The sequence below is a fragment of the Ambystoma mexicanum genome, chromosome 3q (assembly GCF_040938575.1).
Source record: "Ambystoma mexicanum isolate Mex_15411 chromosome 3q, UKY_AmexF1_1, whole genome shotgun sequence".
NCBI classification, from domain to species: domain Eukaryota; kingdom Metazoa; phylum Chordata; class Amphibia; order Caudata; family Ambystomatidae; genus Ambystoma; species Ambystoma mexicanum.
Window position 1 is genome coordinate 315,999,693 of NC_090926.1, and position 27,629 is coordinate 316,027,321.

General features: G+C 44.9%; 1 protein-coding gene across 5 annotated transcripts in view; it reads right to left on the reverse strand.

Moving 5' to 3' along the window:
- The window catches only part of TMBIM6 (transmembrane BAX inhibitor motif containing 6), a 96,763-nt gene that overhangs the window by 40,315 nt on the left and 28,819 nt on the right, over positions 1 to 27,629 (reverse strand). For all 5 annotated transcript variants that reach the window (XM_069653873.1, XM_069653868.1, XM_069653872.1 and 2 more), the window contains exons 6-7: positions 16,086 to 16,183; positions 15,233 to 15,312 (exon numbers count right to left, since the gene is read on the reverse strand). In XM_069653873.1, coding sequence (XP_069509974.1) covers positions 15,233 to 15,312; positions 16,086 to 16,183 — 178 coding nt within the window. The remainder of the gene's footprint in view (positions 1 to 15,232; positions 15,313 to 16,085; positions 16,184 to 27,629) is intronic.

Consider the following 27,629-nt stretch of genomic DNA (forward strand, 5'->3'; position numbering starts at 1 on the left):
TCTGAACTCCAGAGACTGACCCCACTCCTGAAAGTACCCCCAGCAGAGACAAGGACCGAGAAACAGAGCAAAGTCTAATGCACGAGAACGGACCGTTACAGAGAATTCTCATTTATTTGCCAATTCCGTTCAACCTTAAGGACCCTCAGCTCTTTTGCTGGACTTTTAATTTTAACCGTGCCCTGGAGTGAGTCCTTTTCTCACATGTGTTTTGACCAGATTTGGATTATGGGTTTCCTTTGTTTTTGGAGTCCGACAAACTCCATAGGCATCTACTTTTTGTATGGTGACACCACCTTTCAGAGCAGTGTCACAGAGAAATCCTTTAGATTTCTTGTTGGAGTGACTTGTGAGATGTGAGTGAAGAATGCCCTCCATAGTGTTTCTCTACTGTGTGCTGCAGCCCAAGTATGATGTCATGGAATGTTGATGACCGTGTTCCTTGTTGATGTATAATAAATGTTCTAATGTTGTCAGTTGGGGAAAGAGCTGAAGAAGAGGAGTCTCTCAATGTTGGGGGTCTTCTTATGCTGTTATATACTAAATAAAACTTAAGAATCACTTAGCTGTCTGCGCCAGCCTCTTCATAACAATGGCGACGAGGATGGGATGTCGAGGCCACAGCGGATAGGTGAGAGGAGACCCCCAGCAGCCAGCCACACCCGTTTAGCTCCGGAAGGCCACTGAGGACCCGCGGAGGAACGGTCTGCACCGCCCCAGAGCCCGGGTGAAGAGGAGCGGCGGCCCCATCCCAGTCAGTTGGAGCCGCAGTTCGCCGGGGGGCTGCTCCGCACCATCTGTGCGTTGAGCGGGCCCCAACGCGAACGAGAGGACAACCGCAGAGGTCCATCGGCGTGAAGAGACTCCCAGTACGACCTGTACCGCCCCAGAACCCCGGTGAAGAGAGGTGGTGGCCTCCCCCCAGTCAGCAGGAGCCGCGAGTTGCCATGGGCTGCTCCGCATCGCAAGTGCGTTGAGCGGCCCGTCGCGAGTCGCCGTGGGCTGCTCCGCGTCGCTTGCGCGTTGAGCGGCCCTCCAGTGTGAAAGACGGGACGGCCGTCTGGAGGCTCACCAGTCCCACAAGGAACTGATCCATCTCCTCAGGAGCAGGCGTGGCGATAAAGTGGGGGCGAGCGGGCCCTGACAGGACCAGAGGCGCAAGGGAGGTTGCTCCGCCCCACTCCTGCGTCGAGCGGCCGCCCACCCTCGCAGGTGCAGTCTGCCGCTGTGCCCCTGGTGTTGAGCGCCCACCGTACACCTGCATCTTTGCCAAGTAAGTGCAAGTTTTGTTTCCGCCGCGGATCCTGCACGGGACCCATCTCCACGGTTGTTCGACCTGAACGAGAAGGAACCCTGTTCGAGCGAATTTACCGTATTCCTCAGAATAGAGGGTCAAGTTACATCAGGAGGGTGCCAAGACTTTACCGTAACAGATGTAAAAGGGGGTAAATCAAGACTAATTCAGCATTCTTCTGTGTAAAATGCTACTGCAAGTTCCTTGAGGGGGCGGTAACCTTACTGTTGCAGCAAAGAGGGGTTTACAGTGACAGCAAAGGTGGTCCCAGCATCAGATTATCCCAGCATCAGATAGGAAAATCCTTGTGTGTCGACCCAGCGGAGAAGAGTTTTTTTTTTGTTACAACAAGTACATAAGGTCCTTGAATACAAGTGCAACAAAAGAAAAAAAAAAAAAAACACTACTCTGAACTAGAATTGCAACTGAAGACATGGCAGCCTTACCCGGCATATCTGGACCACCCATATTTATGCCTACGCCAGGGGCGGCAAAAATTGCCTGGCCCCAATGGCGCAAGGGTTTTATGCATTATATGAAGGCGGCTGGGGGAACGGCATATTCCAGCGAAAGGAAGTTAGCGTTATTGCTTCATTTTTTGGGTTACGAAGGCCAAAGAATTTTTGAGACTCTCCCTCATTTAGCAAGTGATGGAAGCGGGGATGAATTGAATGATTTCGAGTCGGCTCTGATGAGACTAGACAAACATTTCAACCCAAAAAGAAGCACGATTTTAGAACGTTACAATTTCCGCATGCGTGTACAAACCCATGGGGAGTCTGTTGAAGACTATGTGACTGCCCTCCGTCATCTGGCTCTAACGTGTAAGTTTCAGGGAAGTTTTGACGAGCACATCCGTGATCAATTCATGACACATTGTAGGTCAAATAAGATACGCGAGGAACTGTGGTTGAAGGACGAGCCAAACTTGGACGAGGTATTGGACTTAGCCAAACGAGTAGAACATTCGCTGGCATGTGTCGCCAAGTTATCAAAGGCCGAAGGAGGAGACTCCAAAGAAGCCAAGCCGGAAGTATTGAAGGTGAATGAAGGGAAGAACAAGAGGAAGGGAAGAAACAAACAAAAGGAGAGGAATAATGCGGAAGAAAGAAGAACTCAAGAGTCGACGCAAAGAGAAGATAAAAAGGATGAGAGATTGTGCTATAGATGTGCCAGTGCGACACATTTTGCTTCTTCAGTAGTTTGTCCAGGGCGGAAGGCGATATGCAATAAATGCAAAAGGAGAGGACACTTTGGGACGTGCTGCAAGAACTATCAGTTTAGCCAAGTGAATCAAAGGAAAGTCCTATACGTGAATGAAGAGGAGGAAGGGAGGTCATCAGAAGATGACACCGTAATGACTTTGCAAAATGTCATTGTGAACACTGTCAATGTTGTTGGTAGGGATGATGTCCTGGATGATTGTGAGCGTCCGTATACTGTGTTGACCGTGAATGGATGTAAGGTGTCGATGATGGCTGATTCGGGGTCGAAGATCACTCTGATATCCAAATCCACATTTGAGGATGAAATGAAGGGTGCAGTGTCGGCGCCAGACATTTGTCCAGGGGGATACAACCAAGATAAAATTGAATTGCTGGGGTATGTCTGGAGTAAGTTTGAATTTAAAGGACGATGCTGTGAAGGGAAGGTGTATGTGACAAAGAAAGGTCAATCCTTGCTAGGATGGAGAGAGCAAAATAATTTGGGAATCAGATTGGACCCCAACCATCCAGATCAAGTATTACAAGTGTCAGAAGCATGTTCATCACATAGCAAGTATGTGAGAGAGCATGGGAAGGTATTTGACGAGACGTTGGGAAGAGTGAAGGGTTTTCAGCACCAGATATTGGTTTAAGGGACAGAGTAAAGAAGGAATTGGAGAAACTTCTCAAATCAGGTGTGATTGAAAGAGCTGGGGGGGGGGGGGGTCGAGTGGGTTTCCCCGGTCGTCATTGTGAAGAAAAGTTCAGGGGATCTGAGGCTGTGCGTTGATATGCGCGAGTTGAATAAGTGTGTGTTGGTGGATAGACACCCACTACCCAACATGGGTGAATTGTTGACCATGGTAGGTGGAGGGAAGTACTTTTCTAAACTGGATATGACGTCAGCATATCATCAGGTGGAATTGGAGGAGGGATGTAGGAAAGTTACGGCGTTTGTGACACATGAAGGAGTGTTTCAATTTAGGAGGATGCCCTTCGGGTTAGCCTCTGCTTCCTCAGTGTTCCAGAAAATCATGGATCGCTTGTTGAAGGGGGTGAGGGGTGTGTTCTGTTTTCAGGACGATGTGTTGGTCAGCGGATTGACATTGGAGGAGCATGACAGGAATTTGTGTGAGGTGTTGAAGATATTCGAGGAAAGAGGAATCACTCTTAAGGAAGAAAAATGCAAATTTGCAGTGACTAAAGTGGACTATTTGGGACATGAGGTATCGGGAAATGGTATCAGACCCAAGGAAGAGATGGTAAATGCCATAAAGAGAATAGAAAGACCTATTGATAAGAGTGAACTACGCTCTTTTTTAGGAATGACGGAGTTTTATCAGAAATTTGTGATAAATTATGCTGATAAAGTACATGAGATGAGAAAAATTTTGAGGAAGGGTGCTGAATTTGTGTGGAATAGTCAGTGTGAGGCGGAATTCAATGGTATAAAAGAAGAGATAAACTTAGCCCAACCCTTAGGGTGTTTTGACACAAGAAAGCCATCCATCATCACTGTGGATGCGAGTGAATGTGGTTTAGGTGCGGTGTTATCTCAGAGACAAGACAACAGGTCCGAGGAGGTGATAGCTCATGCCTCGAGGGGCCTCAAGGGAGCGGAAGTGAGGTATTCCGTTCTCGAGAAGGAGGCGTTGGCATGTTTCTGGGCGGTGGAGCGATTCAAAAACTTTGTGTGGGGTGTAGAGTTCGTAGTTCGGACTGATCATAAACCGCTTAAAGCCATATTCGAGAACAAGGGCCTTGATAAGGTTTCCCGCAGGGTGGCAGGATGGGTCACCAGAATGCAAACGCATTGTTTCAAGATGGAGGTTATTCCTGGGAAGGAAAATGTATTGGCTGACAGTTTATCAAGGATGAGAGTAGTTGATTCTGATGTTGTGGAAGATGAAGAGTTGGAATTAGTGTTCGTTAACACAGAGGGTATAGTGTCCAAGCAGGAGTGGTTGGAAGGGATGAGGAGCGATGAGAATATAAATAAAATAATTCCGTATGTTGTTTCCGCCGCATGGCCTAATAAAGTGGAAGTGGCAGAGGGCGGGAGGCCGTATTGGGAAGTGAAGGATGAATTGTCGGTCATCGGTGGGGTATTGTTCAGATGGGGAAGGGCTGTGGTTCCAGTTGGACTGAGGAAGAGGGTGATAGAGCTGGCACACAGTGGTCACATAGGAGTTACCAAAACCAAAGGGGTGTTGAGGGAAGACTATTGGTGGCCGGGCTTTGACAGGGAAATAGAAAGTTGTTTAGAAAATTGTCAATTTTGTGTCAAGAGTGGGAAGGGATCAGTGGCTAAGAAGCAACCTTTTGTGGACGTGGGTCTTCCGTCCAGGATATGGAGTGATCTCGCCATGGATATCCTGGGTCCTGTGGAATTGGGGTATGGGCGTGGAAAGTTCATAGTCTTGGTGGTGGATCTGTTCTCCAGGTGGGTGAATTATAAGATTGTGAGAGATGTCACTGGAGAAACCATGATAAAGACTTTGCAGGAGATATTTTCCAATGAAGGTTTGCCGGAGAGTTTGTTGACGGACAATGGTCCCCAATTTGTAGGGGGGGGACTTCACCAACTATTTAAGGAAATGTGGAGTGCGTCACAAAAGGACTTCATTATATCATCCCGAATCGAACGGTGTTGTTGAAAGGATGAATAGATGCGTGATGGAGAGTATTCGCATGGGGGAAGAATGTGGATTGGATAAGTTGGCTGTGATACAGAATAGGATCTGGGCCCTAAGAATGGCGCCTCATTCAACGACAGGGCTGTGCCCGTTTGATCTTATGAGGGGCAGGAAGCCATATTCCATGGCGTGTCTGCCGTGGCTGGGTAGGAGTAGGGAAACTGATTTGGTTATTGATTAGGTAAGAAAGTCGTTGGTGAGTAAGAAGTCTGAATGGGTGGCGCGTGAAAACCTGAAGAGAGGTAAGAAAGAGTTGCGCGTAGAGTGTGGAGATTGGGTTAGGATCAAGAAAGGAATTGTAAAAAGGAAAGGAGATTCTCTTTATTCGGATCCAGTCAGAGTTGTGGCGGTCATGAAAGGGGCCGTGCGTGTGACTGGAGGGCAAGTGTGGAATAAAGATAGAATTGCTGCGGTCAAGAGAGGGCATATATAGCATGTGCCAGTACTGGACAAATTTAAGTGTGTTATTGAGGTCATCAACATGAGACCCTTAGATTATTTTGTGTTATGTTGCGTTATCGGACTTTGGATTATATAAGTGAAGTTAAAAAAAAAAGGGGGAGATGTGTTGGAGTGACTTGTGAGATGTGAGTGAAGAATGTCCTCCATAGTGTTTCTCTACTCTGTGCTGCAGCCCAAGTATGATGTCATGGAATGTTGATGACAGTGTTCCTTGTTGATGTATAATAAATGTTCTAATGTTGTCAGTTGGGGAAAGAGCTGAAGAAGAGGAGTCTCTCAATGTTGGGGGTCTTCTTATGCTGTTATATACTAAATAAAACTTAAGAATCACTTACCTGTCTGCGCCAGCCTCTTCATAACAATTTTTGTATGGTGACACCACCTTTCAGAGCAGTGTCACAGAGAAATCCTTTAGATTTCTCATAAGGTTTAAATACCTTTTCTTGTGTGACCTACTGTTCCCAAGAATAGTAAAGTGAAATTGACTTTACTAACCTTTTCTCTTCGTGGGTCCAGCACACCATTTTATGTGGAGTGCAGGGGGAGGGGGATTACTTTGTAGCCCCTTATCCTACCTAGCAATGTTTAAAAAAAAAAAAAAAGAATGGATGTTACCCTCACTACTTTAAATGGCTGGTGGCAGTGGTTTAATTTTCCTACCATTGTGCTTTTCTACCACAGGCTGAAACCTCAGCTGCAGTATAGCACCCATGGGTGACGATTTTGTCAAAATGGGCCAGTAGTCTTTTTTTGCCATTTTCCAGCTGCAAGGTCTCTCTTGGGTTTTTCTCTGCACGCCAAGCCAGGTTTGAGTCCTTTGTTTATTTTGCCTTTGGCGGGCTTCAGTACTGAAACCCAGCTCTGGCTCCAGTTTGTCTGAAAGGGCAGGAAGTGAGGGAGGATCCCGAAACTGTCCTTTGTCTTTAGGAATGCCTGAATGCACCCAGTCCTGATTGGCTAGGTGTCCTCTTAGGACAGCCACCCTGCTGTTTGAGTGACAGCTAAGCTGTGCATGAATGGGAGAAACCTGCTTAAAAAAGGTGAGGTTTTTTTTTTTTTTCAGACTGCAGATCGAGACGACCACTCGGAAGAATGACCCGATAAAGAAACCGGGAACGAAGCTTGCTGCATCCTCCGGGACCTTTGAATTGTCCGGTGAAGCCCTGCTGCTGTGCTGAAACTCCTTTAACTGGTTGACAAGAGAAGCTCCAGAAGGGACAACTTCTTCCCTTGGGTTATTGGGACCAACTAACCACTTAGACGAACTCCACTGGATCATCTTCCCAGTCTGGCTGTACTTCTTTGCTGCTGTAGGAACCGTGTGCCAAGGGTTGAGAAATCCGTAGTAGAGTGCAAAGTCTGTGATCCGGCCAGAAGCTCCAGGAGTCTCCCCAGGACCCTCCAGTAGCAGGACGACCAGAGCTTGAGTCCCCTCACCAGAGTGAAGGACTCAAGGAGTGAAGGAAGCCAAACCGGTAGCCAAGATCTGCAGTGGTGGCGTTTACAGAGTGCAGAAACCATGAAGTGCTGGTGATCTGAAAAGAGCCTGTAGCTGCTGTCGACCTCCGAATTGCTGCCACAGGAGTCCTCCAGCCGTCCTCCTTGTCCCCACAACTGAGGCCCAGGAACCCAGGATCTGCACCGCTGCACCCAGACAAAAAGGCAGCTGGACCACTCTTCTAACCAAAAGGTACTGTTCCGACTTGGGGTACTTACCTCAGTGTCTTTAGCTTTGCTCTTCTCAGTTGATCCTTGCAGCAGATCCTTTGCTAGAGTTGATTTCAGCTCTACCCTTCACAAGTGTAACAGCTTGAGATAATATTTTCAACTTCAGTAAACTGAGAGGGGTGAAACTGAATGCTTTCAGCGAGTCAAGGCTATGGTTGTTTTTGGCCGAATGGATATTAGGATGCGGGTCAAACTGCAAACCTTTTTTTGTCGTTGATTTTGGCTTGGAGAGAAACTATCTTCCCAAGAAGTGCGATTTGAATATTAGTGCACCAGATGCTATATTTGGTGCATGTGTCTGGTGGGGTGACAGGGGATTCCAATTCTTTCAGTATTCTGAACAGCTCTTTGGTATTGGATTTGGCTTGTTCAGTGCGTTTGTTATAGGCGTCTTTTTTCACCTGGAGTATGGCTTCTTTGAGTTGCAAGAATAATGCTAGCTTTGTTTCAGTGGGGTTACTTTTCCAGCGCGCTTCAAAGTTTCGTTTTTCTTTACGTAGAGTTCTCAGCTGGGGTGTAAACCAGGAGTGAAGGTGCGAGGTTTGGTTTTCCCAATTTAGAAAGGGAAATGTGGTCAAGGGCTTTTAGCATAGTTGTCGACCAGGACAGTTGGATCAGTGCATGCGAGTGCCTGTTTGTTGTGAACCGGGAGGATAAGAGGGAGGAGTTTTTCGCAAGTTATGTCGCGCATATTTCTAGTGGAGATCGCGGGTGCGACGTCTGAGGTTGTACTAATAGTTTTGGCAGGGAGGTGATTAGATGGTGGTCTGTCCAAGCACAGGGTTGGTTGGATGTCACATTAATTTCACGGTTTAAAATCAGCTAACCAATCGAGGATTCTACCCTTGGAATGTGTAGGTTTATTGATATGCTGAGTAAAGCCCGAGTTGGTGAACAGATTGTTGATAACATGGGCAGCGGTATCATTGGTATCTGAGAGACCAAAGTTGAAATCACCTAGTGCAATGATTTGAGATTTGATTTTAGTGTTGTCTGCAAGAATGTCGGATAAATCTTCAACGAAGGTGGATAAGAGGCCCAGGGGGCCTGTATATTAGATGTAATGTAATGGTGTGGCTTGGGGTAAGAGCTAGTTTCGCTGTCAGCACTTCTGCAGATGAGATTTGATGCACGGAGGAGATACATAAGTTTGTGGAGTTTTTATGGATGATGGCAATGCCACCTCCTTTGGATTGGTTTGTATTACGGTCGTGTCTGATGACATTATATCCTGCAGGGATAGCTAGTGAGAGTAGAGGCCCTGAGGCAGCATGGAGCCAAGTTTCAGTGATGGCAATGAAGTCAAGGTCATGTGTTATGATAAGATCAGCCATATCTAGTGCATGAGCCGTGAGGGATCTAGCATTAATTAATGCCCCTTTGATTAGGAGTTTGGGAGCCGATGTGGTATTCGTATCGAGGTTCTTGACTGGGGTAGATTTGGGTAGAATAGTGTCGGTCCAGGCAATTGGCTGTAAGTGGTTATGTCGAGAGGGAATCATATGGTGGTGAGAGGCATGAGTGAGTCTAGTGCCAAGTCTAGAGTTCCTCACCAAGATCGTGCATGGTTGGTTCGATATAGGTCTAGTGGCGAAGTGTTGTAGCCAGAGGGAGGGGTTGTTAAGGTATGGGTTTGTGTGGGGAGAGGTAGTGGCCATAATTGTAGTAGTATGATAGAGTGGGTTGGTCGGCGGAGCAGTGCTGCGGTTATAAGCCAGTGAGGTGGGGAGTGTGAGGTAAAGAGTGGATGCCACAGCTAATATGAGTAACTTGAGGATGGGTGGCAGAATGGAGTGATTGACAGCTGAGGAAAGGTTTTGCCATTACATAATGACTATGCGCTCGAAAGAGTCCGAGGGTGGGTCAGGTCGAAGTAGAGTGCCTGGGTCAGAAGGAGCCAACAGGACAGGAGGGGCCGAGATGCAGTTTCGACTAAATGGCACAAAATGCAGTTTCGGCTAAGTAGCACAGAGCACGGTTTCAGACTGGGGCAGTAATCGCGTCCCGAACAAAGTGGGTCTGTCTAACAGTTGATGCTAAACACAGTTTACAGAGACGATTACCAAGAGGTACAGGCGTAGGGTAGCCTGTGAGGGCTAGTGCCATTTAACTGGTAGTGACGTGGATAGGCATGTATAGAATCGTACATTGGACAATAGATTCACGATCAGGATGGTGATTAACATGGACGAGTTGTAATATAGACATGTATTAATGACAAGGCGACATAGGAGGCATGTAAAAGGGTGATGTGAAGTGCGATGCGGTACATATTGTTGAAGGGTACATCAGAGTCTCACTGTGTAGGGGTTGGAGAAGCCAAAGGTCGGGTGGTCCGAATTTGTTTGGCAAGAGTACAAAAGTAAATGAAGGCAGAGCTCAGGGACCTTGAGCAGCATGTAGCGCAGCACGCTCGGTCAGCTCAGTCAGCAGCCTTTTTCCTCGGCCGCCTTCCGTGGACCGGTGCTCGCCTGCCGGCGAGTGGCCATAAGAAGGCAGCCAATCCGATAGATCCTATGCTTGATACCTCATAGGGGGCGGGGGATGGTCGCATAGTGCAGGTCGGCCATCTTGAAAAGGGGAAAACCTTGTGTGTTGCAATGGCGAGTACGCTCCGGCAGCTCAAATGTACACAAGATTTCAATGATGGGCAGAAGCGGATGATCTTGATGAATAGGTGATAACTTTTTAACCATCATTGCTGGGAAAGGTTTGGATCTAGACTTCATTGGAAGATTTAAGTGCTCACATGCTGCGAGAACCCGTTCAACCTTTTTCCTTCCCTTAACCTTTCTACAAACTTCAGCGTCTAAAAAGTGTACTAGTAATATATAAATGCCATTACTGTCCTAGTTAGTGAAGTCACCCCAGGGTTTAGGGAGTGTAAGCAGCACCTCTAAAGGAGTATCTACTAGCTTTGTGTTGATTCTGGAAAAGTATATTTGATTGTTAGTGGTGGCGATCTCCAGAGATACGATTCCAGTCCGAAAAGTCCACTCACCAGAGTGCCGGACCTTACAAACAACGAGAATCTGACCAGCAACATTCTGTCTTCTGTGCTCCTGAAAAAGGCTCCACATCCACAGAGCCGCATCCAGCCGTGGGAAAAACCTTGCCTAGAGCCTTCCCTGTGATCCTTGCAGCAAATGTCCTTCCAGTGTCCTGTCATCTTGATGAAGGCACTCAACGACTGGGTTTTTTGGCAGCAGATCCCGACGTCGTCCTGCTGCAAAATATGCAGAGGTACTGAACTGGCTTGGGTATTCCTTCCTTGCGATTCCTGTGTAGTGTGGGGGCGTTTTATGTTATTGGTGTCCTCTCATCCAGTGCACCGAAGCCCCTGCTGGAATCCTCCTAGGTTGTCTTCTCTGAAGCCCTGGGACCCTTAATATCTCTAAAGTAAAGTACTTATTTGTTCTAACACTCTTCCTTAGGAACGCTGACTTTTGCTACTTAAGAACCCATCTTGACCTGCCTGTTGGACACTAGACCCTAGTGACACCCCCATCCCCCCTCGGAACACTCATGCTCCAAGAATAAGGGAAAGACTTCAGTGTTTAAAAGTTACTTACAAAAGAAGTTGGTTGGTAACCAACTCCGAGAGAGAACAGTTAAAAAAGTTATTACTTACCTTAGAAATGTTCTGCCATTCTGAAAAGTATATGCTAACATCCTTCTTTCCTCAGAAACGGTTTCGCCATTCTAATAGAAAGTAGATGTGAGGTTATTTTACTCACCTGCAAATTGGCTGTGCCCCTTTCCCAAAAGTAATACTGCTGGCTTCGTTAACCATTTCTTTCAGAGAATAGGTGCACAAGTTTCCCAATTGGGTCTTGCTTCCCCAGACTTGCTGTTAGCCTGTCCAGAATAAGTCTGTCTTAGGTTTTACCTACGTAGAACAAAGTGTAACACTGGGGTTTGCCTTCGCTGGTCGGTTTTAGACAGACATAAAAATAGTCTGCTGTTCATACCTGCCTTTAAGTTGCTAATAGCTCCTTTAAAAAAAGTGTATAGATTTTACTTACCTTGAGTACAACCGTTATCCCAAAATAAGTTAAGTTATTGCTTCCCTTAGTCTGTGAACTGAAAAGCAGCTAACTGACTGTTGCATCCCCAATGTCCAACTCCCCTAGAATAACTTATCCTGAAACAGAGTTACAGGTGTTTTACTGTTCCTAGAAGAAGTGTTCCACTATTATGAAAAGTATATTGTCCAGTTTACTTACCATGTGATTCTTGCCGGGGGTTACAGTGCAACTGATAGGGTCTACTACCCTGGTATTACTGAAAGTAAAAGTAACTATTGGCTTTGAGTTCCCTAGATCTACTGTTAGGCGTTCCAAATTAGGTTATATGCTTTGGTCGGTGTACCTCAAGCATAGAGTTGTGTTTTTCTAGAATGTGTTTATATGATCTGTGATGGTACTCATTTCCTTTCCCCCAAAATGTATCTGGGCCTACTTGCATTTAAATAAACCATTTACTCTCACAATACATAGCGTTTGCGTTTCTTTGGACCACTTGTATTACAATTTCTTTGTACTGATTCTACAGCCCTCTCTCCCTCCTAAGATAATCCTGGCTGCTCTGTCTACGCTACCCTGAACTCAGGTCGTACAGCCTTGTACTAAGAGTGGAGTTGTGTACTGCCTCAGTAGAATGATTTAGTTGGACTTCACAAAAACTGTCCAAACAGACCTCGACGTGTGAAGGATTTGGAGCACACTACACGTCACGGATAGTATTACAGTCACAACCATGTCGACGTCCCTTTTCGAACTCTGAAAAAAAATGCAATACTCTGCGATTACCACTAGATGCCAGACTACATATGCACAGTATGTGATCTAAGCAGATTCTCTAACATTAGAAATCTAAATACCTAGTTTTTTTTAGATTTAACTAAGTGTGTAAGAGTTTCCTTGAAATAAGTGTATGTTCTAGGTACTATGTGCCTCACTACAGCCCTTCTCCCTCCTAGACTAAGCCTGGCTGCTCATCTCATTCACAGCTACCAAACCTTTGGGTAGTTCAGGGTGGGCTAGTCTTGTCCCAGACAGGACTTTGAAGAAAAAATAAAAAAAAAAATTAAAAAAAATAACCTAACAAGCACCTACAAACCTTTTGACAAAGGACAGGCTCCACAAAACCAGAAGATGCCCACAAGCCCTACCCAACACAATCTAAAGCCACTGGGAATCTCTGAAGACAAGCAACAGCATGATGAAGTAAAACAGCTACAAAGTATCCAGTTCTCCAAGTACTGTCAAGTAGCATGCTATTTGCCCTTCCTCACAGATGTCAAAATGTTAAAGTAAGCTAAACCGCAAGCCCTTCTCCCCCTGGATTTTGATATTCCCCATACCACGGGGGGTCTGTGACTTTCAAACCTCATCAGGGGGGACGGGGGGCGGAGGATTAGGGGATGCACCTAGGAGTTCAAAGTGGGTTGGGTGGTGGTGGTGGTAGTGTATGCTGGGATAGGCATGGGGAACAGAGGCTTGGGGTGTTCGGGTGAGGTAGGGATTTGTGTAATGATCAGCAATTGGTGCAATGTTCTTTGAAGAGTAGGGTCGCCAGGTACGTCCTGAAATGCAAGATGGAGCAGGACAGTTTGATCTGTGTTGGTAACTAAACTAATTTGTTTTAGAGACAGATTGCCTCGCAAGAAAGGCCTGTTGCCTAGCTCCCTTTTACCCCTCCACTTGCAGTTCTTGATTTCCAGTCTGGCAATAATTGTGACTTCTAGTGGTGCACTGTCCTCCAGAGATTGGAAACTTCTCAGCCAGGTAGAGTGGTGTTTTGGTTGCGTTCGCTTTTGGGCGGTGGGGAGGCTAGAAACCAGTGCTTTGTGAACTGTTCTCAAACTTTGGGCACGATGAAGACCATGAACCATGCTCAAGCTGTCAAGTCTTCTTGGAAACGTGGGGTTTTAAAAAGATGTCACAGTTAATAGTAAAGCCTAAAGAGTTTGCAGTGGGTGACAGTTGGTGTGAATCCATAGTGCTTAATTTCCATCAAACAGTTCCTAACATGGGCAAGCAGTCAATCCCCATCTAGGTACGAGTTCTTCCAAGTCAGATTGGAGGGCAAAACGGATATGGTACAGCTGAAGAAAAGTTGTATTTATTTATTGGGTTTTAATAATGCACCTGTACACAATGTGTTTCAAGGCCCAACAAGACAAGGGGGAGGGAACTGGGATGAGAAAACAAGAACTGTCCTACTAGGCCTTGTGACATTCGGATCGCACAAGTGCGCAAACAGAAGTGAGGGGGAGGGAGAGTGGGCGGGTTAAGCGAGTGCCAGGGGAGGCCAGAGCCCCGGGGCAGAAGGTCCACATGCCAAGTGTGAGGAAAAGGGCTGGAAAGGCTCAGGGGGGTTCAAGCCCAACCAGGATCGTGCAGGGGAAGGCAGCCCAGAAGGGCAAGAAGTGCGGTTGGTGAGGCGGAGGTCAGCACTCCTCCCAGTTGGAACTGGATCCAGGCAGGAATGCCAGAAGACAAAGACCAAAAGGGTTTCAGGATCCTCCCCTGCTTCCTGTCCTCAGACACCTTGGCAGGCTTCTTAAAGGCTTTACGTCCATGGCAAAAGTCAAAACAGGACATCTCCCATTCAGGAAGGCTTGCCACCGCAACAAAAAGGTTACAGGAGCAGTGAGAAAGGGGATACTGCACAGAATGTGTTGTGTGCTGATCTTACAAGATGTAGAAAAGGTATCCCTCTACCCCCACAAGGAGAATAAAGGAAAATAAAATGGGAATCCAAGGGGCTCCCCAGCAATACTGCACAGTAACTGCAGTGTGCTGCAAAAGTAAATTACAGATCCTAAAACATTGGAGGAAAGCAAAACTACAAAAAAGTATGGAGAGACACAAATGACTCCCATAACAAGAGTAAAGGAAGGGGGTAAAGGGGGGGGGCGGGTAGGCAGGTTCCCACTCACTCAGGAACCTCAAACAATCCGGAAGTCCAGCAATAAAGTGCTGGGAATCTCACAGGTGGAGATTGGGCACACAAATGAAAAATCAACCCAACAGAAACCAAGACCAAAGATAGAAGCATTATTTTTCGTTACTGTGTCTAGTGCATGAATTTACTGAAAACATTAATAAACACCTTTTGTTAAAAGTGGGCCTGCTTTAAGTCTTTTTGAACAGAAAGGTACTATTCTCCATGCCCTTCATAGAAAATATACTTGGCCGACTTCAGATATGCTCCCAGAGAATCTACTGGTTCCCCAGTCAGGATATCACAAGGAGGGACAAAAAGACTAAGAGAACCAACAAAAGGAGAGTGCACAAAGTAGAAGTTATGGAAAATTCAGGACAAATAGGAAGCTCTAAAATGGAGAAGAATAAGTATCACAAAACAATGCTGCTATTTATTGACATGCATTCAAAACTGAAAGAATAGTAGGGATAACATCACACCCATATTTTTAAACAATACATCGTTGCTGGTTGAAGGTGGCAGGGGTGGAGGGAAGACTTCTACAGACTGCTCTTTCCATCACTCATCTCACTGCACCGTCACTTGTGTCTAACAATTGGGGAGAAAATAACTAGCACTGCTAGGGACCATAAACAGCTAAGCGGAATCAGATAGTATATCAGCTGCTGACAATCCTGTGGACGAGTCCCTCCCTCTAATACACACATGGATTAAGGCTCCTATAGCTTTTCTTACATCCCGAGGAGCAGCTCTCCTCTAGCACCAAGTAAGCGAGTCCCAACACAACACCCCTAGACCAAATTGAGGACCCTAAATATCTCTCAAGCATGTCCCGTAAAAAAATAAAATAAACCAAAACTAAATCATTTAAAATAAAAAATATCGAGGTTTACCTTAAACATAAAAACAGATCCAATGAAAATGTTCACCAAGGAAGCCATAAGAAGTAGACTCATTGCTGACATCAGGATACCTGAAAGAGAAAACGTTAAGATTACGATTAGACTAAAGAGATGCCATGGGGAGAAGTCTGGAACATGGCAAGGGTGTTGCTTGCATGTGTAGTTAACATGCAAAGAAGGGTGCTTAAACTGCAGTGAAATGCATGCATGTAAATGAAACGAAATGAGAGCAGAGTGGGGGATATGGGGGAAACAGGAGCTGCCATGTGGGAGATTCTGGCAAAGGGCTGGGGCAAACGCTATGGAAATGGATGGCTGTGGAGGACCATGCATGGTTCCAAGGCAAATGGTGCAGCATGGGCAGTTATGCAAGGAAAGAAGGTTGGCTATGTGCAGGCTGCTGGTCATGAGTTTACCTCCAGGAACAGGAACAACATTAGCCTCCGGAAAGGGGCATGTGCGGAGCATGGGCAAAAATGGGGTGGATGGGTGCTAGGAGATCTGAGGATGTACAGTCAGGTGTGTGCACCAGAGCCAAGGCATAGTTAAAGGAGCAGAGCTACATAAATAGACTGTTGTGCTAAAGGAAGAGCACAACTTAAGGGATTATGGAAGGGTGGTGTGTATGGGCAGAGGAACACAGACAACCAGCCAAATGATTGGGTGGTGCAGATCAAAAGCTATGAGAAGCTTTGCGCCTGCATTTGGGCCGTTACATCAGGGCAGCGTGTTGCAGCCTACTAGAAAGAAAAACGGCAGTGAATTAATGAAGGAGATGCATGCACAAGGTCCAGAAGAGGGTTGGGCACAGGGGAAGTGGACAAACACGTAGCACAGGACCTACCTCCTAGGTACAAGAAGCTCCGTCGTTGAGCATACACAGCACTGAGGGAAAAGCAAGTAAAGATGACAGCCGTACCAAGGAAAGCTGTTGGGATGATACTGCAAGAAAAAAGAGGCAGCATAAGAACAGTACAAGCATGTTTAAAGCTCATAAAAGAGGAGCATGGGTGACTAGAGATTACTGGGAAGTGCATTGGATTAAAGAGTCTTCTAGAGTGAATCTCACCAGGGTCATATTACGAAGTGCAGCTCACTCACTGCAGCCAGTTGCAAGTTAAAAAAAACACAACTTATCATTGAGACTTATCCATTCTTAAATCCCACAGTCCACTGAAATTGTTTTACATTAGACAATTGTTAAACCAGCACCCTTTCTGCACAGCACAACAAAAACAAAAACCTTGACATTTTAGGCACATAACTGCTATGGTGAGTTTCTCAGAGATCAATCTAGGTTTACAGTCACCAATGTTAACAGATAGTGGAGGGAGGTGGGCGAATTATCTATCAGGAGGATGACGGCTGTAAGGGAGCATTCTCCTTTCATCCCTTTAACCTTAGAGACCCCCAGCTCTTTTGCTGGACTCACAGCTTTTTACATTTTGAGTGGGACCTTTTACTCAATCGTGTGTTTTCCTGACAATTTTTTTTTATTGGTCAACTTGATTTTTCAATCTTTAAACAGATACACATCTAGCACTTATAAGTGCTTCCTTATTTATTTCACTGTTTATTTCCATTGTCTCCTTCATGGATTTTCATCCTTCAACAGTGTCTCCATGAATTTTAAGGCAGCAATCGTTCTTCCAGTTTTATCAACAGTTAATATTCTCTCCCAATACTCCTGCGTTGAATCGCACAATTGCGTATAAACCCTGAAGGTCTTCAATCTTTGTTCGGTTAAAGGTGTACGTTCCAACATCAGATGTCTGATCGTCTCTATGTTCCTGATCTTTGCAGAAGCGACAATATGCATTTTGAGGTTTAATCGGTTTCATAATTAGCTTTACCTCTCTCGAGGCTAGAATATTCAACCTGCACCGCATCAGCAAGTCTCTACAATGAGACAAGAGGAATTTTCTCAGGTATTCCGGTGGTTCATTCAGCGTTTTCCGTTCCCATGATATTAGTGCAGAGTTTGTTCTTAATTTTCTATTCTATGGTTTCCTCCCAGTATTTTCCCTGAAGTCTCTTCTTTACTCCTTTTACTGTTACTATCTCGATGTTCTAGGTCTCCAAATATTCTTTAGATCGGGACTTCCATCTAATCAGAGGTTTATCCTTTATCGTCAAAGAGTTATTCAGAATCTCAAAAAGGTACGTGTGGGGAGTCAAGTACACATTAACAGAAAAGGGACGGTTTTCCACATAACCATTGAGGTTAGTGACTGAAGTCTTAATTCATATCTTATTAGATGCACTGGCAGAGAGTTCAGGCAGCCTTAAAAATTTCCTCCAGAAATATGCCTTGCAGACTCCCCATATTCACCAAGGCAGATTTAAAAAGGGCCTCCACACTGTATGTCAGGATTGCTACCAGCTTTTCTTTATAAAAAGGTAAGGGTTGGGATGAGTGAGAAAGTTCCATATCTACGGTGCAGAGCTCTCCCCTGATGTTAGTTTCAGTAGTCTTTCCTTTATCAGCTGGTGGTGCCCTAATTGATTTATATTTATCCATACTCAGATAAATTATTGAATCAACCACTTCCAGCTGCTGTTTTTCAATAGGCCACTTCAAGAATTTGGCCTTTTTCTGATTGCTACTTGCTGTTTGCATTATTAAGATCTTTTTTACATTGATCTTCATGTCATTTCCATCTAAACAACTTTTAAATGCGTCGAGTCGCCTCTGGAGTCCTATTGCTGTTAAATCTATAAAGACCAGATCATCCGCATATGGGACCCACGGAATCTGTCCTTCCATTTTAGGCGGGAAAGCCCGGATGCTCTTCTGTGATTCATTCAAGTCTGCCAGGTGTAGTGCAAATAAAAAAGGAAGGGGCCAAAGCACAGCCTTGCTAATAATGTAGGTTTTGATTTTCCTTGAAATCGAGTCATCTCTTGACAACTGGACCTGTATTGACGTGTCCGTATAAAGGGCTTGAATAGCTTCAAGTACGTCCTCCGGGCACTTCAATAGTTTTAATTTGGCCCACAGTTTTTCACGACTGATCACATCAAAAGCTTGTTCTAGATCTATGAATCCAAGATCGAACTTAGTCTTGGATCCCCGGGCTCATTTTAGGAAGGTTTATAATGAATAAATTCAAGCTGGTACCCACTCCGCTTATGAAGGCCGTTTGCCGTGGGTCCAATATCCCTGCCTTCTTGGCCCAATATTTGAGATCCCATAGCAATATCGAGGCAAATAGTTTGCCTACGGAGTCACGTAAGGCTACTGGCCTATAATTACTAGGTTCTCCACGGTCTTCCTTTTTAAAAATCGTGACTACAATTGCCTCCTTCCAAGAGGATGGTACGGTCCTGGTTTTTACTATTTGTCGGAATAGTAAATAAATTAGGTCAGTCCAGCATTCAATATTTTCCTTGAGAGTGATTTGAGAGGCCATCCGGCCCTGCTGCCGTAGGGGAGTTAAATTTTGTTATCATCCCTGCTATTTCCGCACGGTCGAAATTCACAGATCATTCTCCATGGTCTTTACTCTTCTCCTGGAGAGGAGATGCCAATTTCATCTGGAATAGCGCAGTAAAGTGTTCCACCCAGCGTTCTTCCGAGAAATGACTGATTAGAACTGCTGATTGGAAATCACCACCCTTATTGGATGTCCCACAAGTTCCTTGCAATACTTGTGCATACTGCTGCCAGCATTCTTTCAGAGTCCCCTTGAAGTTGTTTTGCCTTAGCAGCCTTCAGCCAGTTCTCATTTTCTCCCGTTTGTTGAGACAATTCATTGTTAGTCGTTTTAATTGGGCTCTATATTTTTTTCTTTTCGCCACCCATTCCTTGTCAAGGGCATGCCTTCTAGCCACCATTGGCTTCCTACTAGTCATTTTTCATTTCAAATTCTTCCACACAGTCTGGATTCTCGATGACATGGCTTCCGCATCTTCATACTATTTTTGGTAGCTCCTTCCGTTTTATTCTTAATTTATATCGACCCCATGTTACTTCTACTGGGGATGACTTGGTCCTTTCCGACTTCCTCACTGTCAATTCAATTTCAGTCCTTAGTAGATCATGGTCGCTTGATAACTTCAAAGGTTTTAATCCATTGCAAGGCGTTTCCTACCACAAAGCAGTAATCTAAGCAAGTGCTGCTAGTTCCACTGGACCAGGTGTCTGCTCCATGAGGATCCCTTTTGTCCAGCCATTTAACATCCTCAAGGAACGGGTTTTCATTTCTCTGGTCCATTGCAGGCTCTTCCTTCAAGTTTTTACTCCATTTTTGGCTTCCCTTTATTTAGCAATTTGATGTTTAAATCCCTACATATAGTTATTAATTGATTTTTCACCATCATTGACTTATCAGTTTCGTCCACGATATCCTTTATATATTTCTCAGTGGGGCATTTATTTTCACTCCAATAGTGTTGATTAGTAGACTGTTGGATTCTTGTTTCTCCAGACATTTCTTAATCTTTAATATCTATACAAAGGGATTTGGGGTAGTACCTTCAGATCGCTAAGGTAAGGAGACCCACGTGCAGCCTTCCCTTATCCCCTTTCTTTGCAGGATTTATATAAACTTCATAAACATCGCCCATTGGTTTCTCTCATCCATGTTTCTTGCAGGCACACGATTTCATATTGCCCTAAAAAGTTCTCTTCCCCTGTGTACAGATGCTTAAATCCGCGGGTGTTCTGTGAGGCACACATCACTCTTTCCGGATCCTCATTCTCCTTCATCGGTTGTCCTTTTCATAGCCAACACCCCAACCATCCATGACCAATCAGCTACCTTTTGTTCCCTTTGCTGCATGGTTTTGACTATTTTTGGTTGCTTCCTGGAGTTGTCGATAGTGAATCTTAGCTTTTTCACTTGATCTTCCGGGAGGTGGCATTTCCTCGAGCCGCCTCTTTTCCCCTCTGGGGCTTTTGGTTTCCTTCTGTTCTAATATGCTTTTTCTTCACATCCACTGTGATTTCTACCTCGACCCGACGTAGTCCTTTCCTCTTCATCACATCTTCCACCATCTAAGTGTCCAGGATTATTTAGTCTTGTTTCCATATTCGATTGACCTCTTTCCTTTGAGCGATTTGGAGCCAGGCTAGATGTCCTGTCTTGGCTTTTAAATTCGCTCATCTCATAACCCAATATGGCAATTTTGTCACTCGCCTCCATTAGCGATTCTTTAATTATTCAGGATTTCAAGTGCAAGGTTACCCAATCCATCCTTCTCTCATTCACAAATTCCACAATTAGGATATCATTTGATGAGAAAACACAATGCGGGGGATCTGCCTAAAGAGATTCATCACTTTCTCTCTGCTTAGCAGACGCCTCTTTGGGTCTTTTCTCTAGTCACACTTAGTACCCTCTTCTGGCTCCTCTTTGTTTATCTTCAATCTCTCGATCCTTCCTTCTGGATAGAGAGGATCCTTGTTTGACCTCTTTTATCCAAGAACTTTTCTGTCTTCTTTCTCCCATTAGACTTCGCTCTCTATTCTTTTATGGAATCTTTTTTGTCTTCTAGTGTTATAAAACCTTCTGTAAATTCTGCTTGCTTTGTGTCATTCGAGGCAAACCCATGTTCATCCTATTGTCAATATTTCCATTTCACCAATTTTGGCAGTTTCTCCCTTATCCCCATGTTTTAATGTTACCCCTGCATGTAGTTTCAAATGGAGCTTCTCGGCCCCTCTCCCGATAGTTCCGATCACCCTTTTTTTATATAATCTCCTCATCCACTTGCAATCCTCTAAGACTGCCTCTATTAATAGTGCTTTGTCAGTTCGATTTTTTTTCATAAACTCCAGACAGCTGATATTTGGTTTTTAGGTTTACCGTGTGGACGTCTTGAAGAGATTCATTTATACTTTCATATAATTTTAGGAAAGGGGCAATTTTTATAGTCAGGGCTGCCATCATTGTATTTTGTACATGTTCAATTTATCCATTCTTTCCTTATCCTTCATTATTCCCCCGCCCCCCCCCCACCATCTTGCTTTATTTTTTATTGGTGAAGGTTTTGGATCCATAGGCATTGTTCCTTTCTCCATTTGAGTTTGATAGTGGCCCAGTAATGGGATGGGTGGATGTGCTTCTGTACCAAGCCGATCCCCACCCCTCTTTCTCCCACATCAATGGCAAAGAAATCTGCTTCTGCATCCAGTGCCGCAATCTTGTTTGATGAGATGCTATTTCGTTTCCCCCCCCCTTGCTATTCTCCCAGTAAGGGCTGAAATATCTTGTTTAAGTTTTTCAGCCAAAGCCGAATTGCTCAAGTCCCCTATTGAAGGGCCATAGTTCATTTTTGGGATTCGATCCATTGTTCTATTAGGGGCTAGCTCGTAGTTTCCGGTGGCCTCAGTATTATCGGGGTCAAGGTCCACAGTAGTGTCTCCTTTTACCCAGACCATTCGGGTAACCTCTATCTGTTCGTTCCTCAAGGTCTTCGTTTTGCCACGACAGTCGTCTCTCCCCAAATCTGCTTTATTTCCGGACAGGATAGTTGGCATCTCGAGATCTTCCGATAAAATTACCTGGTTCACTGATTTCTATTTCCACCTCAGTTTCCTCCTGGATTTGTGTCCTTTGCGTTAGTCTGGCATGGGATGTTCACCATATCCTTAGGCTCACTGGGCTCCATACATTTTACCCAGCTTGTATGGGCAATGGATGCTGCTGGAGTTTGGGCATTTGCTGTCGCCATCAGTACCGATTGAACTGGTAGCAAGATGGGGTGGACAGAACCGTCACTTGCTTCTATGGTCGTCTCTTTACATGATGGTTCCGTCATTTTCCCAGTGGTAAGAGTCGCCATCTTTAACCCCCTCTCTATCCCCTCGAGGGGTTCCTTCTCAAGGCTCCTGCCCGGGTAATTCACACGATGTCAATTGATGGGGAATCAATTTTGCATTTCGTTGGTCCCCAATTTATCATCTGCGGTCACTGCCTCATCAGTATGTATAGTATGTACAGGTAGCATCAGGTCCGTCCTTAAATCAGTATTTATAGTGGACTGTTTTGATGTTTGAACCATGGGGCTGTTCTCCCTCCCTTCATCACTGTCAGGGTTGCTACATTTAGATCACATTGTTTTACATCTGGGGAGGTGGTTGGTTGGAAAAAAGGTTTAATGTTTTCTCTGAATTTCACCTTTCAATGCAGGTTGGGCCCAACTTGGTTGTTTAGCGTATTGACAAGTGCCCAAGCCAAGATGGAGAATCAGGTTAGTGACCCGGTTGGTTGAGAACTCCTTGTGTTCTTCTGGCAGGAGTTCTCAACTGCCTTCTTGACATCGAGCTCAGCAGGTCAGGATTTGGGAGTTCCTGTGTACAAGGCCTAGGTCCAGGGGCTTATCCAGGATTCCAGGTGTCAGGAAGAACCTTTTTACTAATGCCGAAGAAAAGGACTGTCTGGATGCAGTGAATTTTACATTTAAAAAGATAAGTGAAGTTTTCTACTCTTTGATGCTCATCTACAAGTTCTTGGAACTGTGAACCGTAAACTTTATCTGAAACAATATACCTTGGTAAGGTTAGAAAAAGTGTTTCATTTTCCTAATTCCCACCAGACTACTGTGGGGCTTTAGCTAAGCGAATCTAATGTTTATTCAGTTTTCTCAGGGGCGCTGTGACAAGGAAGTGTCAGATTTCCTTCTGACTGCAGTCAGCTGTTACTTAGTTTCACTTGCAATGCATTGTATTATAAAGCAACCAGAATTTAATATTTAATTTTTCGGGTTGCAATCATCGCCCATGTTGTTTTTGCTGCCTTCCATTTAATGTACAGTATGGAAGGAGTCTAATTAGAGCAGCTAATGTAAATAGTTATTAGTTATCAAAGCGCTGCATTTGTTCTTCATAAATCTATTTGAAGCAGTTGAAAACCGCATTTGGAAGTCAGCAACATTGGCAAAGGTTTACTTTAAGGTCCAGAAAGACTTTAGAAAGAAGGCATCTGCTCATGTGGGAGCGTGGTGACTCTTACAAAAACCGTGGAGACAGGAGCGCAGTAAATTGACAGGAACTGACAGAGACATACTGCTCGACTTTAACCAAAGAATTTCCTCACTATAATCACATTAAAGAGATACTTTCACCGATGTACTTGACAGGAGGTTCAGCTGTGCACATCTGGAGAGACAAGAACCAGTTTTCAGTTCTTTTGGTACCTTCTCCACAAAGCTAGTTAGAAAATTAATTCTGGTTGAAAATATCTTCACAGGAGTAAACTGCACGCAAGTAACAGTTAACTTTGTAGAAACTTCCATGTGTCTGAGCAAGTAAAGTCTCTTCTTCCTCTGGGCCAGTTGCTGAGTAATAACAGGTACTAAAGTTAAATGTAAATGTTTAGTTACAACAAAGAACTTTTACTTTCCTTTCTTGCTGCAGATCTTCCTGAGGGTCGAGAAGGAGTCTGTTACTTTGTTATTTTCTCCACGTCCCTTTCCCCCCCAGAGGTGTGGAGGGCTTAGCTGCAATTGTAGTAGTTGAGTGTTCGATGCCTTTGAGGGTCTGTTGGGGATCAGCAGCTTCTGCTGACCTACCATCAAGATTCAGCCTGACAATCACCCAGTGGACCCTCTGCCTTCGATTGCTCCAATAGCGAGTTTTCTTCATTGGACTCTAGGATCCCTGCTCCTGTTTTAACTGCTCCAGAGCTTGAGAACTGCAGCACAGTCACACTTGCCAGGTCTGTCATGTTTGCAATTGCAGTACCAAGGTGGGGCGAGTCATGTCCCCTCATTTGCATTTGCTCCAGGTTCATACTTCCTAAAGAGGTTTTTTGCCAAGCAAGCAGCGCCCTAGACTCCCTAGGCTCCTGCACACTAAAAAGGCTAGCGCGACTGTCTTGAGGTCGCGTTGGCAGTCAATGATGGGGAGAACGTTGGGAGCAAGTTTATTCGCTGCCTTGCCTGCTGTCTTGTTCAGAGTCCCTGACAAATCCTCTGGGACTAGCTGTTGATATCCCGCCGATTTCTTCATGGTCGTGTATAGCAAATATTGAGGGCGATAGTAGTGTAGACGTCAGCCCACACTGGCAAACGCCGAAAACGCCACTTCGGCTCCACTTACGCAGAAGGGGACACTATGTAACGGCCCACAGCAGCAGCTCCTCCTTTCTGCTTAAGGGCCAGCAACTCTCACGGCGACGCACGGTGTTCTCCTCCAGAGTTTGACACCAACACCGAAAACACCACTTGCGCACCACTTCCAGACTGATTTTCTGTGTTTCATACTGTTTTATGGAGTCTGAGAAACTCCATAGGCATCTGCTTTTTGCATTGTGACACACAGCACCCTTGGACTTCTCTTAATGTTGAGCTACATTTTCTTGAGTGAACTGCTGTTCCCTTGAATAGTCTTACATACCTTTCCCTTTGTGGGTACAGCACACACCACCCTAAGTGGAGTGCTGTTGGGTTACATAGTAACTCTTTAGCCCAGTCCTCCTGTAACATTTCGTTACACTAACTCAGTTGAATGGCTGGTGGCAGTGTTTTTACTACCTGGTGACATGCATCTGCAGGCTGATACCTCAGCTGCAGTACAGAACCCAAGAGTGACCATTTTTCCCAAAATATCCCAGTCTTCTTTTTGGCCATTTCCTGTCAGTTTCTTCTGGGCTTTTACTCAGTTTGAATCAGGTGCGAGTCCTTTGTGTGTTTTGCCTTTGGTGGGCTTCAGCCCTGAAGCCCGCCCAGGCTCCAGTGTGTCTGGAAAGGCAGGAAGTGAGGGAGGGTCCCAAAACTTCAGTCCTTGGTATGCATGAGTGAAATCAGTTTCTATTGGCCGGCTGGCTGTCCTCGAGGACAGCCACCCTGCTGTGTGATTGACAGCCTAGGGCTGTGAATGAATGGGAACTTGCATAAAAAGCAAGGTTTTTGAGACGAGAGGCAGAGTCAACCACTGGAGGACAACATCAGAAAGCAGAAGACGAGAGAGCGCAAGCAGCACCTTCCTGACCGTGAAGTGCCTGGGGAAGCATTGCAGCTGTGCCAACACAGTTCTCAAATAGACTGAAGACCAGAACAGGAGGACTTCCTCCCTTAGGCTGGTGGGACCAACTAGCCTCAAGACAAACTATGTTGGCGCAACCCCCTACTTGCTGGAACTTTCAAAGGCTGCAGAATCCCAACACCTGGGGTACCTCGACCATCTGTGATTGCATGGTCTAGGGCAAAGGGATAAAGGAACTTTTTAACAGAGCTGGCTGTTCTTTGGTGCTGAGAAAAGGGCCCAAAACCACAGAGCAGCTGAATCCCGAAGAATCCATTGCTGCGAGGTCCCTCTCGAGTGATGCCACAGGAGCACGCCAGACGTCCCCCCTTTTGTCACCACAACCAAGGACCAGGAACCAGAAGGCATCCAGCTAGAACAACTTCAATTCAAAGGTACTCTGGGGCTTGGGGTACATTATCCTTTTGCCATTTGGGGTGCTTCCTGCCATTGCGAGTGCTATTTAACCCTACTCTGAGTTGACCTCCACTCACTCGATTCAGAGGAATCGCCTTTCAGCTTGTGCTTTCTCAAGGCGATTCCTCAGAGTTACTGCGATTTCTTTTTTAACACGACTATTTAAGAAAATCTTTCTAAGAAGAGCATAAAACCTTGACGTTGCACATTGCCTTTGGCTGTCCTGGCTCCCTAAAGGCCTCCTTCTGAACCCATTGGCTTTGGCAGTGCTTGTTCCTTTACAGGTTGTTTGTTGAACACTTAATGCTGGGATAAAAGACTGCCTACATCCCTTTGGGAGAATCTTACTTTTTATAGAATATCAGTCTGTTCTGATCCAACCCTAACCTTTCCCTCCTTAATAACTCAATACTGCAAAGGTGATACTTTTTAAGTGTTATACTGACCTCAAAAGACATCACCCACGCTGCTGGAAAATGTTTAACATATGAATGAATTACTCACCTGCTTTATTGTTCACTTTTTGAATTGAATCCTAATTTGGGATTAATGTTACTGCTTTAAATGTGTGTGTATAAATAAATATTCATTATAGAACGTTTACTTGGATGCCTGTTTTTAATTATTTCATTGTAGAGCTCCACAGCTCACATTACCCCTCTTAAGATAAGCCTGGTTGCTCAGTCACACTACCAACTTGTATAGTACAGGCCTATATTAAAACGTGGGTTACCCAATACCAAGAGATAAGTTTTGTGTAGCTGGACTGCCCTAATTCTTACCCAACACGGGCAAGAGTGTCACAGCAACTAAGTTGCGGAGCTTATTCTACGCCACATATCACCATCTCCATACTGCTTACATCATTTTTAGCCAAAAATTTTTTTACAAAATAAAAAAAATTCAAATGATGGAAAGCTTCAATCAACTGAAAGTCCAGTCAGAGGTGAGTTAGTCTGACTGTTCAGAGGGATTCAAAACGAAACACAGCCTCAACTTAATCATTGGGCCCAACACTGAGGATACCATAAAATCAGGACACTCTGTGTCGGCCAGTTCCATGTAAATGGGGAAGGAAAACAAAAATATACTGTGTTGTAGTTTACTTCTTGGCAGGTACTTGGATTTTCTTTTATTTATGCATGTTTTTTTAATTGGGGCGGGGGAGGGGTTCGCCCATGACACCCTTCCCTGACAACCCTACCCCGAAGCCCTCAACCAACAACTACATATAATTAATTAGAAGTTACAAATGAAATACCAGTCAGCCAATAAGTAGTCTGTCTGCTCTTTTATCGATTTCTAAGACTTACTCCCGATTGAGTGTTTACAGGACCCAAGGAGGCCCTGGAATAGCAGCAGCCAAACCTGGTACTCAAAGGTTTGACTTTGGACATTGCATACCCCTCTTAGGAAAACCTGCAATCTATGGCACACCAAAATGTTTTGGACTACAACACCCATGATCCCCACACGATTGACAACGCTGACTAGTGCTAATAGAAGTCAAGTTGGGATTTCAAAATCAACCATGCAAATGGATTCCGAGAGGGGTTAACCAGGAAAGACACCAATGTCCACAAACCGTGATACAGTTTGGCATGAATGAATAGTAAGGCTTAGATCTCGGAGACAGTGGTGAAGGATGACTAGTTCCGTTAGGCACACACTGAGCACTCGGACACAAGGTAGGCAGAACGATTAAAAACACAATTCTCCATTTAGGCTGAACAAATGTAGCAATTAAAACAGCTAAATATTACACTAAACATACACATTCACTTTTGGGGTGCTCTAGCTACAGAGCACAAATACATAGTGTAGCAAAAACAAGTGAATAAAGAACAAAGTAACTGCCAATTAGAGACTATGTATGGATGAAAGGAATCAATTTTATTTTGGCGCAATGCCATAAATGTATATCCACACAAATGCAATACATTGAATTTAACAAAAGTATTTTGTTCCCATTATAGGTTACATTAAATTGGGCACAGTGTC